The following is a 13,598-nucleotide window of genomic DNA, read 5'->3' on the forward strand; positions in this document are numbered from 1 at the left end:
TCAGATAAATATATGTTCGTCTTTATTTATTTAAGAAAAGAAATGAAGATAGACACATGCTTACCTGGTAAGTAAATTTATCAAAAAGTTAGAACGACCTTTAAAAGGATAAATTTATTATTCATTTTATCTAATTTATTTTCATACATTAAATATTTTCTTAAATCCCTAGAAAATAATTTGGACAATAGACAATTAATCGTAATCCACAATCTCGTATAAACAGTTATAATTTAAATAACTGTAATAATTATACAATACAGATATTAAAAAAAAAAAAAAAGAATATTTCTGTATAGTTCGAATAAACATAGTCACAAATATACCAAGCAAAATCATTAAAAAACAAATTAAACATAAACATTTAAAAATGATATATACAATGAGTTATGTGCCATATTTTCCTATTGTTCGGGATTAAAAAATAATTGAGAAAAAATAGAAAGCAAAATATTACGTTTTTTTATATCCCTTTTACGATGGACATTAGTGAAAATTGGTGGAACAAATAAAATCAATTGTGTGTGTGTGTGTGTGTGTATTGCATACTATTGTAAATGCAAGCACATATTATGAAATAATACGTATGTAATAAATAATGTATGCTGTAAAATAATGAATCAACATCATGTTAAATAAATACATCTTTTTTATAAAAACTTACATATCTTGAGAAAGTAAATTGCATCAGTATACAGTTCTAATTATAAAATTACATATTCAACTTTCACAAATTAGGAAAGATGCCTACAATGTTAAAAACAGGTACATTTAGCCAATGTCAATCTATCTTTACATGTTCATGAACCATGTATTAAATAAATAACAATAAAATAAAAAATAAACCTGCAGTAGCGATATATTACATTATAAAAGATAATGTTTTTAATGATAAACGTTTTTAATTACCTTATAAAAATAATGAATAATAATGTTCTGGTATTTATGTATATTAATAAAACATCCGCATATTATATTCTTTATATATTACAATGTGCTCAATACAAGAATGACTACAATCGATTAGGGCAAGAGTAGGTATCATGCAAGTCACTTTAGATTAATCCTTATAAGAATATTAAATAAAATAATAAATAAAAAAGTAATTTTTCTACAATTGAATGAACTTATAATGAATATACGAAATTAATGTATGTTGAATCTGTAATATTATTATATGTTTGAATTTATAACATATAATTATTATAATTTATCACAACAATTTATATTGCTCTTTTACATTTGCTTCAAATTGCTTTATAACTTATTTGTAGATATCCAAAAAGAATGATAATTCTTTATATATTAATATATAAAATTATGTTGCAAAAATAGAAAAATGTTTTATCATCATTTTCCATGGCTAATATAGCTATTAATAGTTTTAAATAATGAATATATTAAAATTATTAATTTCAAAACATGTATTAGAAAAATCAGACAATTTTATATTGAGATACATTTGATATACACATAGATACATTTAAATAGATATATTTAATTTTTAATATAAATTTAACATAATTTAGATAAGATAAAAATATAATTTGTTTCTTGTAGACCACACATCACATATTATATATTAGTAATTCTATACAACAAAATCAATAAAATAGTACAAACATCGACAATTTTCTTGAATTAAATAACATCAAATATCTAACAAAATCAGACAATTTCAGGACATCTGAGAAACGTTTTTTCTCCCCATTGTCTTATATGAAAATATGAAATAAAATAATAAAATTATTAGTTCTAGTAAATGTCACAAAAATCTAATGTGTTAAAAAAAAAAAAAAAATTAATTTTAAATAGATTTTATGTTCTCGAAATATACACAAAATTTCATCAAAATACATTAGATTTTAAAATTTTTTTGGAAAATTTTTTCTCTTAACTTTATCATCCTTTACTATATGGTAAACTAAATCATTCGGACATATAGCTGCATAATGTTTTTATCGTGATTAATGAGAAAAATTATCTCTTAAAATCTCTTAGATTTTAAAATATTCTGAGAAGATTCGGTATGCGCGCGCGCGTGTGTGTGTATTATATATACACTTTTTGTATTTGTGATATTTAGTAGAAAGAATAAACTTTATTTTGTTGTACAAACAAATTAAATAAAATCAAATATCGCTGTATCCACTTTAATTTAGCATTCATATCGGCTGCGTTCACCGGAGAATGTAACAGTAGAACTATTGTAAAATTCTCCAACACGATTGTTCTTGCTCTTAGTTCCTTGGACCTAAATGTATAAACCAATCTTATAAAAGAAGTCTAAAACATAAGTCTAAAATATATAAAGAACTTAAGTCTAAAACATATAAAAGAATTTTACAACAGTTACAAAGCTGCTTTTTCTGCTGAACGCAGCCATTCTTTGCCTGTTTATTTTTTCATTGTCCTATACTTGGTGCAATAGCAAAATTAATTTTAAACGATTAAATCGCTTGCAATATGATTTATATTTATATTTATATTTGCAAAGATATTTAGTCTATTTATTGATAGACTCCAAATTGTCAGTAGGAAGTAAACATCTTTTAAGCAAGAACTTGGATTTTAGATATTATCTTTCGCAGCTGTTAAAATATTTTTTACATTATCATATAAATAATAGGCGATTTTTGGCGTTCGTTTGATACATGTATCAAACTGTACTAGAACCAATAAGATAAAAGTTCACTTATATCTCATTGGTTCTGGTACAGTTTGGTACGTGTACCAAACGATCGCCCAAAATCGTTTAAAATGACAAAAAACAAATCACAGCTGAGAGACAAAAAACTCTTGTAATAAGTAAAATATTGTTGAAAATTAATATGTGATGTTTAAAGCCATTTTTAATTGAAACGTGCACTTGATTTGCTTGTCTTGGAGGAGAATTCAAATCATGACAAAGTTCAATAAAATAAGTCTATTTCGAAGTTGACACAAATAAAGGATCGCCTTTGCATAAAATATTTGCAGAATTTCAGTCTATTTTTTTAAAGCTTTGAATACTGGAATCAAATTGCTATAAATCTACAAAATACGCAGTTTTGTTATGATATGGAGGCTTTAAATACTTATGTAAATATATTGTATAATATAAGATTATATTGAATAAACCCGGTCAATAGTCGGCCAAGCATATTGTATAGATTTACATGGAGTGGATGCTACCGCTTCCTCTTCATACCCTTACGGTAACCTTTACCAAACCAGCCTGGATTCTTTGGAGATGCTACGGGAGTGTCCGCGTGAATCACTAGCGCACCTTCCTCTTGTTTCTGCTCATTCTCGGTCTTTATCGGCGTCGAACACTCCACATCACGTTGATAATACAAACAAGTAAGAGAACCCTCATGCTCCATACAAAATGAACAAGCTGGTTTAGGTTTTGGCACTTCCGCCGGTATGTTTGGTATTTGTATAAAAGGATAATAAAATAATGGCGTCAATTGAGGATACATGTACATGGGAGGAAATGGCAAGCCCATAGATAGGAACGGTAACGCGGCAAAAAAAGGTGCCGGATAAGCAGTTGTTATGTCAGCCACTGCTATGGACGATATGCGGTCTTCTTTGTCAGTTTCTCGTACTGTGTGTTCAACATTCTCGTCACTGCTTTGACTCAAAGGCTCCTTAATCACTGGTTCTTCGAGACACGGTTGAGTTTTGGTAAGTTGTTCGTTGTTCTGGAGCTTCACTGCATGAAAGAAGATTGGATCCTTTATACGATTATATCGCGGAATTTCCAGTCCCAAGTGACTCATGACTTTCTTCATTACTTCATCACATTTGCCGTTTATCTTTAAAACTGCATTCTCATCTTTCGGAGTCCACTGCAAGTTGACGATATATAGAGAGGCTCTTTTCGGAACGGGTTTGTCCATTTGCCACAACCACGGATACTTCTTAAGAACTTTTAGACTAGAACCTAAACACAATATAACGTCCGCTTGCTTCGCAGCTCTAGTTGCTCCATTCCAATTGATCGGCCAAGGTAGATTGCCCCTCTCGCCAAAATGAACGATAGAATCTTGCAACACTGAATTACATATGTGACACAATCTTCCTGTACTGTGTTGATATCGCGCAGTCTTTTCAGTAACATCGAAAAGTCTCCAATATTCTCTAGATGGTTTGCACGTTCTACAAACTTCCACGTACATATTGCCATGCACTTCGGACAAAAGATTACGCGGGATACCGCTACGCAAATGCAATCCGTCACAGTTTTGAGAAACTATATGCTTGAGGACTCGCACCTTGTACAATGCGTAAAGGGCCATGTGCGTCAAAGTTGGCTCAGCTTGGCTCAGATCATGATTCCTATTGGAAATATAAACAACATATAATAACACATATATAAATTATAAATATAATATCAAGTTTCTCACAAGATAGAATAATTATATGAATCATTACACAGAAAAGATTACAAGACTAAAGACTGGTTTGAAAAGACGAGTAAAAATAAGAAATATATGTATAGCAGTCTATAGAATAAAGATCTAAATATAATAAAGAATAATATTAAAATGTAAAAATGTAAAAATGTAAAATGTAAAATATAACTTATAAACTAGGAAATAAGAAAACTAACTATCTGCGTTTAAGATTAGGTTTAAGTTTTTAGAAGTTTTTAGAAACTTAGACTAGGCTAAAATTAATAATTAATAAGTAGGTAAGATATGGATGGGTGCAAGGTTAAGTTTCAAGTGTAAACCAAGTCCCTTCTTGGCATTGTATATGCTTGAAGTAAATAAATTCTATTCTATTCTATATTCTATTCTAATAAAGAATAATATACTGAAAAAAATTAAAATAAAAAGAGATGAGAGAGGGGGGAGAGAAATGGAAGAAAAGAAATCGAAAGATAGAAGCCTTTGACAGTATTAAAATAACATGATAAAGAAATGTTATATAGCTTTTAATATCTATAAATATTAAAAGCTGTATCTATAAAATTATAGATATTAAAAGTTGTGTTAGATAAACTAATAAAATAAAGAAGGAAAACTATATAGGAACAGGATCTTGATAGGCGATAGATATAAAATAACAATTAAATTATAAGTATAGATGTGTATTAAAGAAATAAAATCCCTTCTTACCAAAAAAGCTGCAGTAAATAAATTCTATTTTATATAACATTTCTTACACTTAAATTGTTTTTGATATGTTATTTATTACGCTATAATTCTCACTAATAATAGACCACCTAATACATCAAAAAATTTTACAATAAATTATTTTTAATTATTTTTTAACAAGATGCAAAATAGTACATAATAAAAATGTGCAATTAAAAAATGTTAATCAATTAATAGTTGACATAAAGTAAGTTAAAAATATAAGTAAAAATAAAAATGTATATATGTAGAACTTTTTAGTTTTAGATTATTAATTAGTAAAGATTAACAAATTAAAATAAAAAAGTTTAAATAAAAAATAATTAATCATTATTTATAAGACTTTTTATCAATTGTATGCAGTCTCTTATCTAGTAATAACGATTAAGACAAAAAGTTATTAGCATATAAAATTAATTTCAATTAAAATATCCCTACCCAATATCTTTTCCCTGTTGCATACGAGTCCAAACTCCATTAGTCCCTCTATAGTCTGGAATAGATGCCGCTGTGCTAATACCAGCACCAGTATATACCGCAAGTGATGTTGCTCTACTGATCGCTGCTGCCAAGCGTATACATTTTTCCTCCAAGATTTCAGGTGCATCTTCAATCTCCTCCAATCTTGCCTTTATTCTATCTCGTTTTTCTTGTCTATATATACAATACAAGTACAGTTATAGATGATTCTGTATTCTATTTAAAATTAAAGAATATTTGTCATAATTTAAGCTAAATAATAAAATAAAATAAATGTACTGATGTATTATATATAAATGTACATTTACAAATATTATTCTATATATAGCTATATCTTGAGTAATTAAATTTTCATTTGTTTATCACGCAGATACAATACCATTCAATGTTATTATATAGAATATCTTTTACATAGCATCAATTTTACTTTATATGATTGTTGTGCGATATATTTTGTTTATATTAGATTATTTACGTATTCAACCATATTACATATTCAGCATTAATTTCTATTTTGTCTCAAGATAGATTTGACTATTAGCAAATTTAGTCGCCTGCACTAGTGTAGACTGAGCGCAAAATTTTTGTAATACAATGCGTTTGATTGACATCCTTTGTCGCTTTATTTTGGACTTAATGTTACACTCGTAAGGTTCAAGCAACACGAATTCAGTATCAGTGTAAGACGACCGAATTTACTATATGAATGACAAGTAACTGCATTTTAATTCTTAAAAAAATATCTGCTTGCTAATGGCCATTACCGTAGATTAACCTCTTTCACCACGTCGCTGCACGAGGAGAGTATCCCAGTTTCCTCCGCCGTCCTGTCTACCTCAGATTTTTGTAAAATCGCCGCCACCTGATAAAAAACCGTCACGCTTCAATAAGATTTGTTTACGATGTATCTATTTGAAGAAATATCGCCGGACGTGTTGAAGGTTCACAATTCATTACGGAAGTGATAATTCGCGAGTGGAGGATTGCACGCGTGATATTGGCACGTACGTACCTTCTTAAAAGTAGCCACTCGCTCGTCTTTAACTTTAAAAGCCTTCAAAGCGGCGGTACGTCTTCGCGACTGAAACCTCTCGTCTCTTCCCTCCTCCATCTTTAATCAAAACGGTGCGCGCAGTGACGTATCATTGCGATTGCCTTATGGCGGCCATGGCCCATGCTTGAAGTACACACGCTATGACGCCACACGCCACGTCTCTCGCTCTGACTCGCTCTCGTTCGAGACTCTGAATCGAACTAGTGTTTGATCGATCGACTCTCGAGTCTTGATCGCGATTGCAATTGTCAAATTGTCCAGTTTGTTTTAGACAGGACAAACCAGATGGCTTTATCGTGCTTTGCCGACGTCGACGTGACCGACGGTGCCGGGACTGCCGAGTGCCTTGTGGTGCCTTGCCTTGGTCAGTTTGGTATGCTTCGCCATATTTTTAGTTTGATGTTATTTGATATTATTTAATATCAGGCAATCTGTGGGACAGAAATCCATCGGGTGATAAGAAGAAGAAGAAGATATCAGGCAATCAATCTGGATCAATGATACTTCGCGATATTGTATTTCCAAACTCTCATCAGTCTTGCTTACGTCCAAAATAATCGGTTTCTCTTGATAACGCTGGATAACGCTTGCATTCGGTACGGGAAGTTGGGAAAGCGTTAGATTAGGTTGGTTAGATCAGATTGGGCAAATGGAAACGTTAAGTATAAAGGCTTGTTCTTTGTTGCTGCATTACTGTACTGATGCAATAAATTAGAATGAGAAAAAATATATTTGTCTTATGGTCTGTTCTTTCTAGCTGCACTGTTGCACTGGTGCAATAAGTTAAAATGAGAAAAAATATACTTGTCTTACTTATTGCACCAGTGCAACAGTGCAGCTAGAAAGAACGGACCATTATTCTAACTTATTGCACCAGTGCAGTAGTACAGCAACAAAAAACGCCTTAAGAAAGTGAATGATTATCAATCCCCGATGACAAAAAGTTCTCATATCTTGTACTTTTAACAATTTTCTATATTTTACATTTATTAAGATTTCTTAAAAACAACACTGTTTATTAATTTTGGGGGGAAATTATACATCAGAGATCTTAAAATATTTCACAATTTATTATATGTATAGCATATATAGATATTTATATTTTTCAGAATTTCTATCAAGTTTTATAATTTTTCAAAATTTTTGTATAATTTTGAAACTTTTCATAGCTATTCTTTATAAGCTAAAATTCTTTATAAAAGTTCTGAAATTGATAGAAATTTTGAAAAATATGAAGAATTCTAACAAAATGTTTTATCATAAAATTATATGTATACAATTAATTTATTATATTTTAGAATTAGAAAAATGTCAGATGATCTATTAGCGAAGGAAAAAGAGTTTCACAGATTGAATTATGATCTTCAACTAAGGACACGTAATGTAATGAAGACTGTTGATTCGATTATACATGTTCACGCAGATAAAAGTTTATTTAGCAATACAAATCACTCATTTCGGAATTATGAAATGGAAGATGCAAAAGCTGCATACTCTAAAAATAGAGCACCAAAGATAAATAGAGAATTAAAGAAATCATTAATTAAAGTTTCTGAAATTCCATTAGGCGAAAGTACCAAGGATACTGAGATTCTAAAGGATAATACTATAGGAAATAAAGCTATTATTACTTTACTTAAGGGCAAAATAGATATATTTTATAAAAAGTTACAATCAATGCAACTTGAGTATAACAATAAGGTAATGTTCTATCATTTTGCTGCTTAAGGAGATTTTCCAGTCTCCACATAATATAAAAACTATATATAGACAATTTTGAATTTCTTTAGATTTTTTGACCATAGTTTTTTAAAACAACTTCCTAAGATAACATCTAACAATAAGATAACTTGTGAAAAGGAGTTATAAATAATTTGCGCAAACTAATAATTTTGGAAAATTATATTCACATATAAGAAAACATAAACTTTATGGACCATTTTGAAATTAAATTGAGTTTCATATTATTTTATATATGAATAAAAAGGACTCCTCACGAGATTTCTTTTCATTTTTATAAACTGGAAATCTTAACTATCTAACTTAAAATTGTTATTATTTTATTGCACAATAGTTAATTGCTTTAGTTATAAAAAAAAGAGCGTTTGTAAAAAATACTTTTATAGTAAATTTTTAGAAAATAAATTTAGAAAGTATAAAAATATATAACTTTGTTGATATATAGTGCGATTATTGTAAAGAATTAGAGATAGAAAAGAAGAAACTTAACAATACTCAAATTAAATTATGGAACCAGATAGAAGTTTTAAACGATACAATTACAAAGTTAGAGCATGCAAATTCAGATACACTGTTGGACTACCAAGCTTTGAGCAACGAAAATATTGTCTTGAAGAAGGTACATTAACATTCTTTTTGTTATAAAATATTTTAAGAGGACAATTTAACCTTTGATCCTCCAGTCTCCATCTTTAAACAATAAATGTTCAATTTTTAAATTTTAGTTTTATAGAAATAGGCAGGGTTGGGAAGCAATGAGTTACTTGTAACGAAGTTACAGTTACAGTTACTTTTTTTGGTAACTAATAACTTTGTTACCTTTCTCCATCTGTAACTGTAACTTAACTTAGTTACATTTTTTGGTAACTAATAACTATTTTAATAGTTACTTTTTTGGAACATGCGCTAAAATTTTTAATCAACAATTGGAAAAAGTCGAGGCTACACAAGTGGAATTGTATCGATTCTTAAAATCGAATAATTAGCAGTATTAATGTGCTAAATAATTGCACCACAATTAAGAAACTTTTTCTTAAATATAACACAAGTATTCCAAGTTTGGCTTCTGTGGAACGTATGTTTAGCATCGGTGTATCTATGTAATAACGCCACAAAGAGGCAGGGTTGGGTAGTAACTAGTTAAATAGTTGAAAGTTATTAATAAAGTTAAAAAGTTAATAACTTTTAATTAGTTAATTTTAAATAATTTAATTTTTAACTTTAGTTATTTTTTAAACGTATAAACTTTAACTTATTAACTTTTTTCCTAAATTAAAAATTTTATCTGGGCGAAAGAAAAAAATTATAAAATAAAAATTTATTCCTGCATAAAACCAATATTTTTTGTTATTTCATAATTTAATGTACAAATAAAATATTGAATATATTTGATGAGCAATACTGTAATTATGTTGGTAATCTGACAAATAAATTATATGGCTTTTTAATTTACTATAAACAAAGCTTCTCAAAATTAACTTTTACTTTAACTTGAATTAAAGTGATCTCAGTGTAACTTTAATTGAGTCAATTTTTTATTCATGTAACTTTTAACTTAAATTAATTTTACAATCCATTAATTTTAATTTAATTTAGTTGAAATATATTAACTTACCCAACCCTGCAAAGAGGTCATCTTAATTATGATATATTTGAATATCAAATTCTATAAAAGTAATAATTTCTATTAAAATTTTGTAACAGAGAGAATATATAAATCAATGTACGGCATTATAATTGATGTAGCATTATAATTTTCAATAAATTCTGATAACAGTAACATGATTTAATCCTTTACCTTTATAAAGTTCTCATTTAATGTACATAAAATAACTCGTTAATAGTTAAGCACATTATATACAACAGTTAGTAAAGCATAAAATGTAAGATTCTTATATTTAAAATAATGTACAATTATTTAAGGGGTTAGTAGTCAGTAACTTTGAAAAAATCGATTTTTTAATTTTGCTATTTCCTAAAAGCAGAACATTTCAAGAATATTCCCTAAAAGTTTCAAGCTAATCTGATTGAAAGGAACGGAGTTATAGGGCTTTAACGATTTCCCTGTTCGTGGCAACTGCTCTCTGCTTTTGTTAAGAATACAGGGGCTCGATTCTTGAATTCATTTGCAATAAAAACGTATTCGCAAATTCTGTTCTTACAGAAAAGTTGAAAATTTATTGGCTATCGTATGGCTTTTAACCAATAAACTTGCAACTTTTCTGTTAGAGCGGGTATTTGCGCATACGTTTTCTTGCGAATGAATTCAAGAATCGAGCCCCTGGTATGTGTGTATATCTGCATTGATATTTTAGAATCTTGATATTTCTGACTCTGTCAGAAGGTACTTTGTATGGTCTTGGAATAGACGACTCAGTGTAAGTTAAGAAAAAAGTTTTTAACTCAATCAAATTAGATCTTGAAACTTTAAGTGCGTTTTTCTCGAAACAGCATTTTTCAAATCGGTGAGCAAGATTGCTGAAAAATGGCTTAACGTATAGCTCTGAAATTTTACAGATTTCTTTTGTACATAATTATGGAGTCCCTGATCGAAGGATTTTTTATTTGCTTATATACTCTTTTTATTGTCAAAATAAACGCTTTTTTTAGGTAAAAATTAAGTTTTTACTTTTAATGTCCGCCATTTTGTTTTCAATTGTTTTCCAAAATCCTTCGATCAGATACCCGCCAAACTAATATATTTTCTAAATCCATCCGTATTTTTGTTTACAGATGATTCAGTCTTACTTAGAATACATTAAAATTGTTTTAATTAAAAATATAAATAAGTCTCTGAAAAAAATCGCAAAAAGTGCGTTCTTTTAGCCTGCTGACTGCAACTAACCCCTTAAGAAAAAAGTAACTGAAAAGTAACGCTCGTTATTTTTTTAATAACTAACGAGTTACTTTTAAATTTTAAAAAATCTGTAACTTGTAACTGTAACTAGTTACTTTTTCAATGAAAAAACTGTAACTGTAACTAGTTACTTTTACAAAGCAACTTTCCTAACCCTGGAAATAGAACATAGTATGTGTTTAATACATGAAGTAAGAATATTGTATTTCGTGGTTTAATAAAACAAAATGATTAGAACTGTTGTTGGAAAAACTAAGTAATGGTAAAATTCAATTTTTATAACAGAAATTGTTTGCAGTTTTATAAAGAAATTTTTAGTTCTGGTGGAAAAATTTTTATGAAATGGAAATAATTATATTTTATAGTAAAATTATATATATATATGGCAAGATGAACTGTAATTATTTACTTTGTAACATTGTGATTAGTAATTTTGTCAAAATTTCATTAAAAAGTCATTATTTTCAATAGAACGTCATTAATGTGTTTACAATTGAGTTTGTTTTATAAAATTAGGGTAAAAAAGGTAAAATATAATGAAACATATTTTGTTTGAAGAATAGTAAATGAAAAATATATTAATATGTTCTAATAAAGTAACTTACATGATTAAAGTTTTTGTATAAGAAATTTTAATTCTTTTTATGTGTGACATTTTTTTACAGAAATTTGTCCTCTTACTACTATAATTAGGAACTCTAGTTAATATACATGTATTATAACTTACTTTTATTTAAAATATTTTGTTTTAGGATTTAGAAGGTTTTCAAAAGGAGATACGAATATTAAATCAACAATCAATCAATCTTGATGTGAGATTAAATAGGTCTCTGGAAAGCAATGAGAAACTAAAAAATGCGTTACGATATAGCCACACAGAAGAAAAGGTTTAATAAAATATATCTAAATTTAACTACAATGAAAGTCTGTGACACAAATCATATATACTTTATAGGAATTGAGAAATCAAATTAGAAAATTACAAGAAGATAAAAAATTAGCCATAAAAAATTTGGAAAAACAGCGATCAGAATTAGTGCAAGCATTCAAGAAACAAACGCTACTCATAGATAATTTAAAGAAGCAAAACGTATGTGCATTGTATTGTATCTCATTAATTTTTTCTATTTATGCAGCATTATATAACAAGAATTGTTATACAACTTTATAATTTTGCAGACACACTTGATGGCAAACGGACAAGTTGGCTTGGCGAAAGAAGATTTTGCAAAATTATTAGAATGGAAACCACAGAATATCTCTGATGTATTGTAATAATATTTACGGCAATAATATTCCTAATATATTTATATTTTCAGGATTTTTCTTCTACATTTACTCATTTAAACCTCTCTTTAAAGAGAGCATTTTTTCAGGGATGTTTCGTATAAAACATTTATTGAATGATTTCAACTCATATAATTTACCGTATAAAAGATGAAATTAATTCTATTTTATAACTATTTAGATTTTACAGTATTATATATTACAGCACAAAAAAATCTGATATATCACTTCATAGAAAGCTTATGTGTATTTATTTCAAATTCAAGTGTACTTATATCAAAATTAAATATTAGTAAATCAAAATATTCCGTACTTTTTCAATAGAGATTTACATCTGTGATTCATCAGATATTGTTATTTTTTATTAATAATTCTGCGAATATTAATCATATTTTGTTTTTGTTCCATTCCATAGCATATGCGTGCATATATAGCAATCTATTAATTTTATATAAAATAGCAAATATACATCTGACTAAATAGACAGTAAATGGATTTACAGATTTTTTAACATCCAACGAGTAAAGTGTACGGCTAAATAGGCAGCAGATTCATATTAGAAAATTGCAGCGGATGGATATCAAAAGTATTCGCATAAAATTTTTTTTACCTAACATGAACATAATAGTATATTCCAGAGATTTTACTTGATTTCATCTATCATATTTTATAACAAATTCTACTCTAATTCCGCTGGTATAACATATCAACAACATTGCGTACAAATTCTACATCAAATCTGCAGTCTATTAAAATGTTAACGAAAATATTTGTAAAATTGTTCTCGATAACTCTGTTGTCCAGGTAAAAAAATGAGATTTTTGCAGTCGCTATGGAAATCATACGTACGAATACATTTAACACTTGATAATTATTTTTTCTATTTAAAGAAATTCTCCAGTTTTTCACATATAAGAACTTGATCAAATTTTGAGGATAAGTTTAAGATTAATATATCGGCATTCCTAATCTTTTTAATTTTTTGAACGTATAGACTTTTTTTATTTAATAACTATTTAAAATAACATTGATTCTTATAGGAGTTTTAAAT

General features: G+C 28.1%; 2 protein-coding genes across 7 annotated transcripts in view; one reads left to right on the forward strand and one right to left on the reverse strand.

Annotated features, from left to right (window-relative positions):
- Positions 1 to 942: 942 nt before the first annotated feature.
- LOC105837803 (NAD-dependent protein deacetylase sirtuin-7) overlaps positions 943 to 13,598 on the reverse strand; it is a 30,072-nt gene continuing 17,416 nt past the window's right edge. The window contains exons 3-6 of one of the 2 annotated variants that reach the window (XM_036289032.1): positions 6,622 to 6,724; positions 6,374 to 6,471; positions 5,568 to 5,783; positions 943 to 4,326 (exon numbers count right to left, since the gene is read on the reverse strand). In XM_036289032.1, the coding sequence (XP_036144925.1) occupies positions 3,171 to 4,326; positions 5,568 to 5,783; positions 6,374 to 6,471; positions 6,622 to 6,724 (1,573 nt within the window). In that variant the 3' untranslated portion in view covers positions 943 to 3,170. Of the gene's footprint in view, positions 4,327 to 5,567; positions 5,784 to 6,373; positions 6,472 to 6,621; positions 6,838 to 13,598 lie in introns of those variants that run through there. The other variant, XM_012682886.3, reaches the window with a different exon arrangement.
- Positions 7,043 to 12,850, forward strand: LOC105837804 (intracellular protein transport protein USO1). Of its 5 annotated transcripts, none has more exons than XM_028190859.2 (6): positions 7,043 to 7,320; positions 7,962 to 8,364; positions 8,849 to 9,022; positions 12,013 to 12,147; positions 12,216 to 12,350; positions 12,440 to 12,850. In XM_028190859.2, the coding sequence occupies exons 1-6, from the start codon at positions 7,313 to 7,315 to the stop codon at positions 12,533 to 12,535; spliced, it is 951 nt and encodes a 316-aa protein (XP_028046660.1). In that variant the 5' UTR covers positions 7,043 to 7,312; the 3' UTR covers positions 12,536 to 12,850. The 5 variants fall into 5 exon arrangements, with proteins under 5 accessions (XP_028046660.1, XP_012538346.1, XP_012538345.1 ...); XM_012682892.3 differs by having other exon boundaries at positions 7,043 to 7,289; XM_012682891.3 differs by having other exon boundaries at positions 7,043 to 7,259.

This window comes from Monomorium pharaonis, chromosome 6, assembly GCF_013373865.1.
Source record: "Monomorium pharaonis isolate MP-MQ-018 chromosome 6, ASM1337386v2, whole genome shotgun sequence".
In the NCBI taxonomy this organism is placed as follows: domain Eukaryota; kingdom Metazoa; phylum Arthropoda; class Insecta; order Hymenoptera; family Formicidae; genus Monomorium; species Monomorium pharaonis.

Excerpts from the sequence above, each read along its gene's own strand:
- LOC105837804 (XM_036289033.1), top strand. The coding sequence starts at position 7,933 with ATGTATACAATTAATTTATTATATTTTAGAATTAGAAAAATGTCAGAT. Across the intron at positions 8,365-8,848 it reads AACTTGAGTATAACAATAAG|TGCGATTATTGTAAAGAATT; the intron begins GTAATGTTCTAT and ends GTTGATATATAG. Across the intron at positions 12,351-12,439 it reads ATAATTTAAAGAAGCAAAAC|ACACACTTGATGGCAAACGG; the intron begins GTATGTGCATTG and ends ATAATTTTGCAG.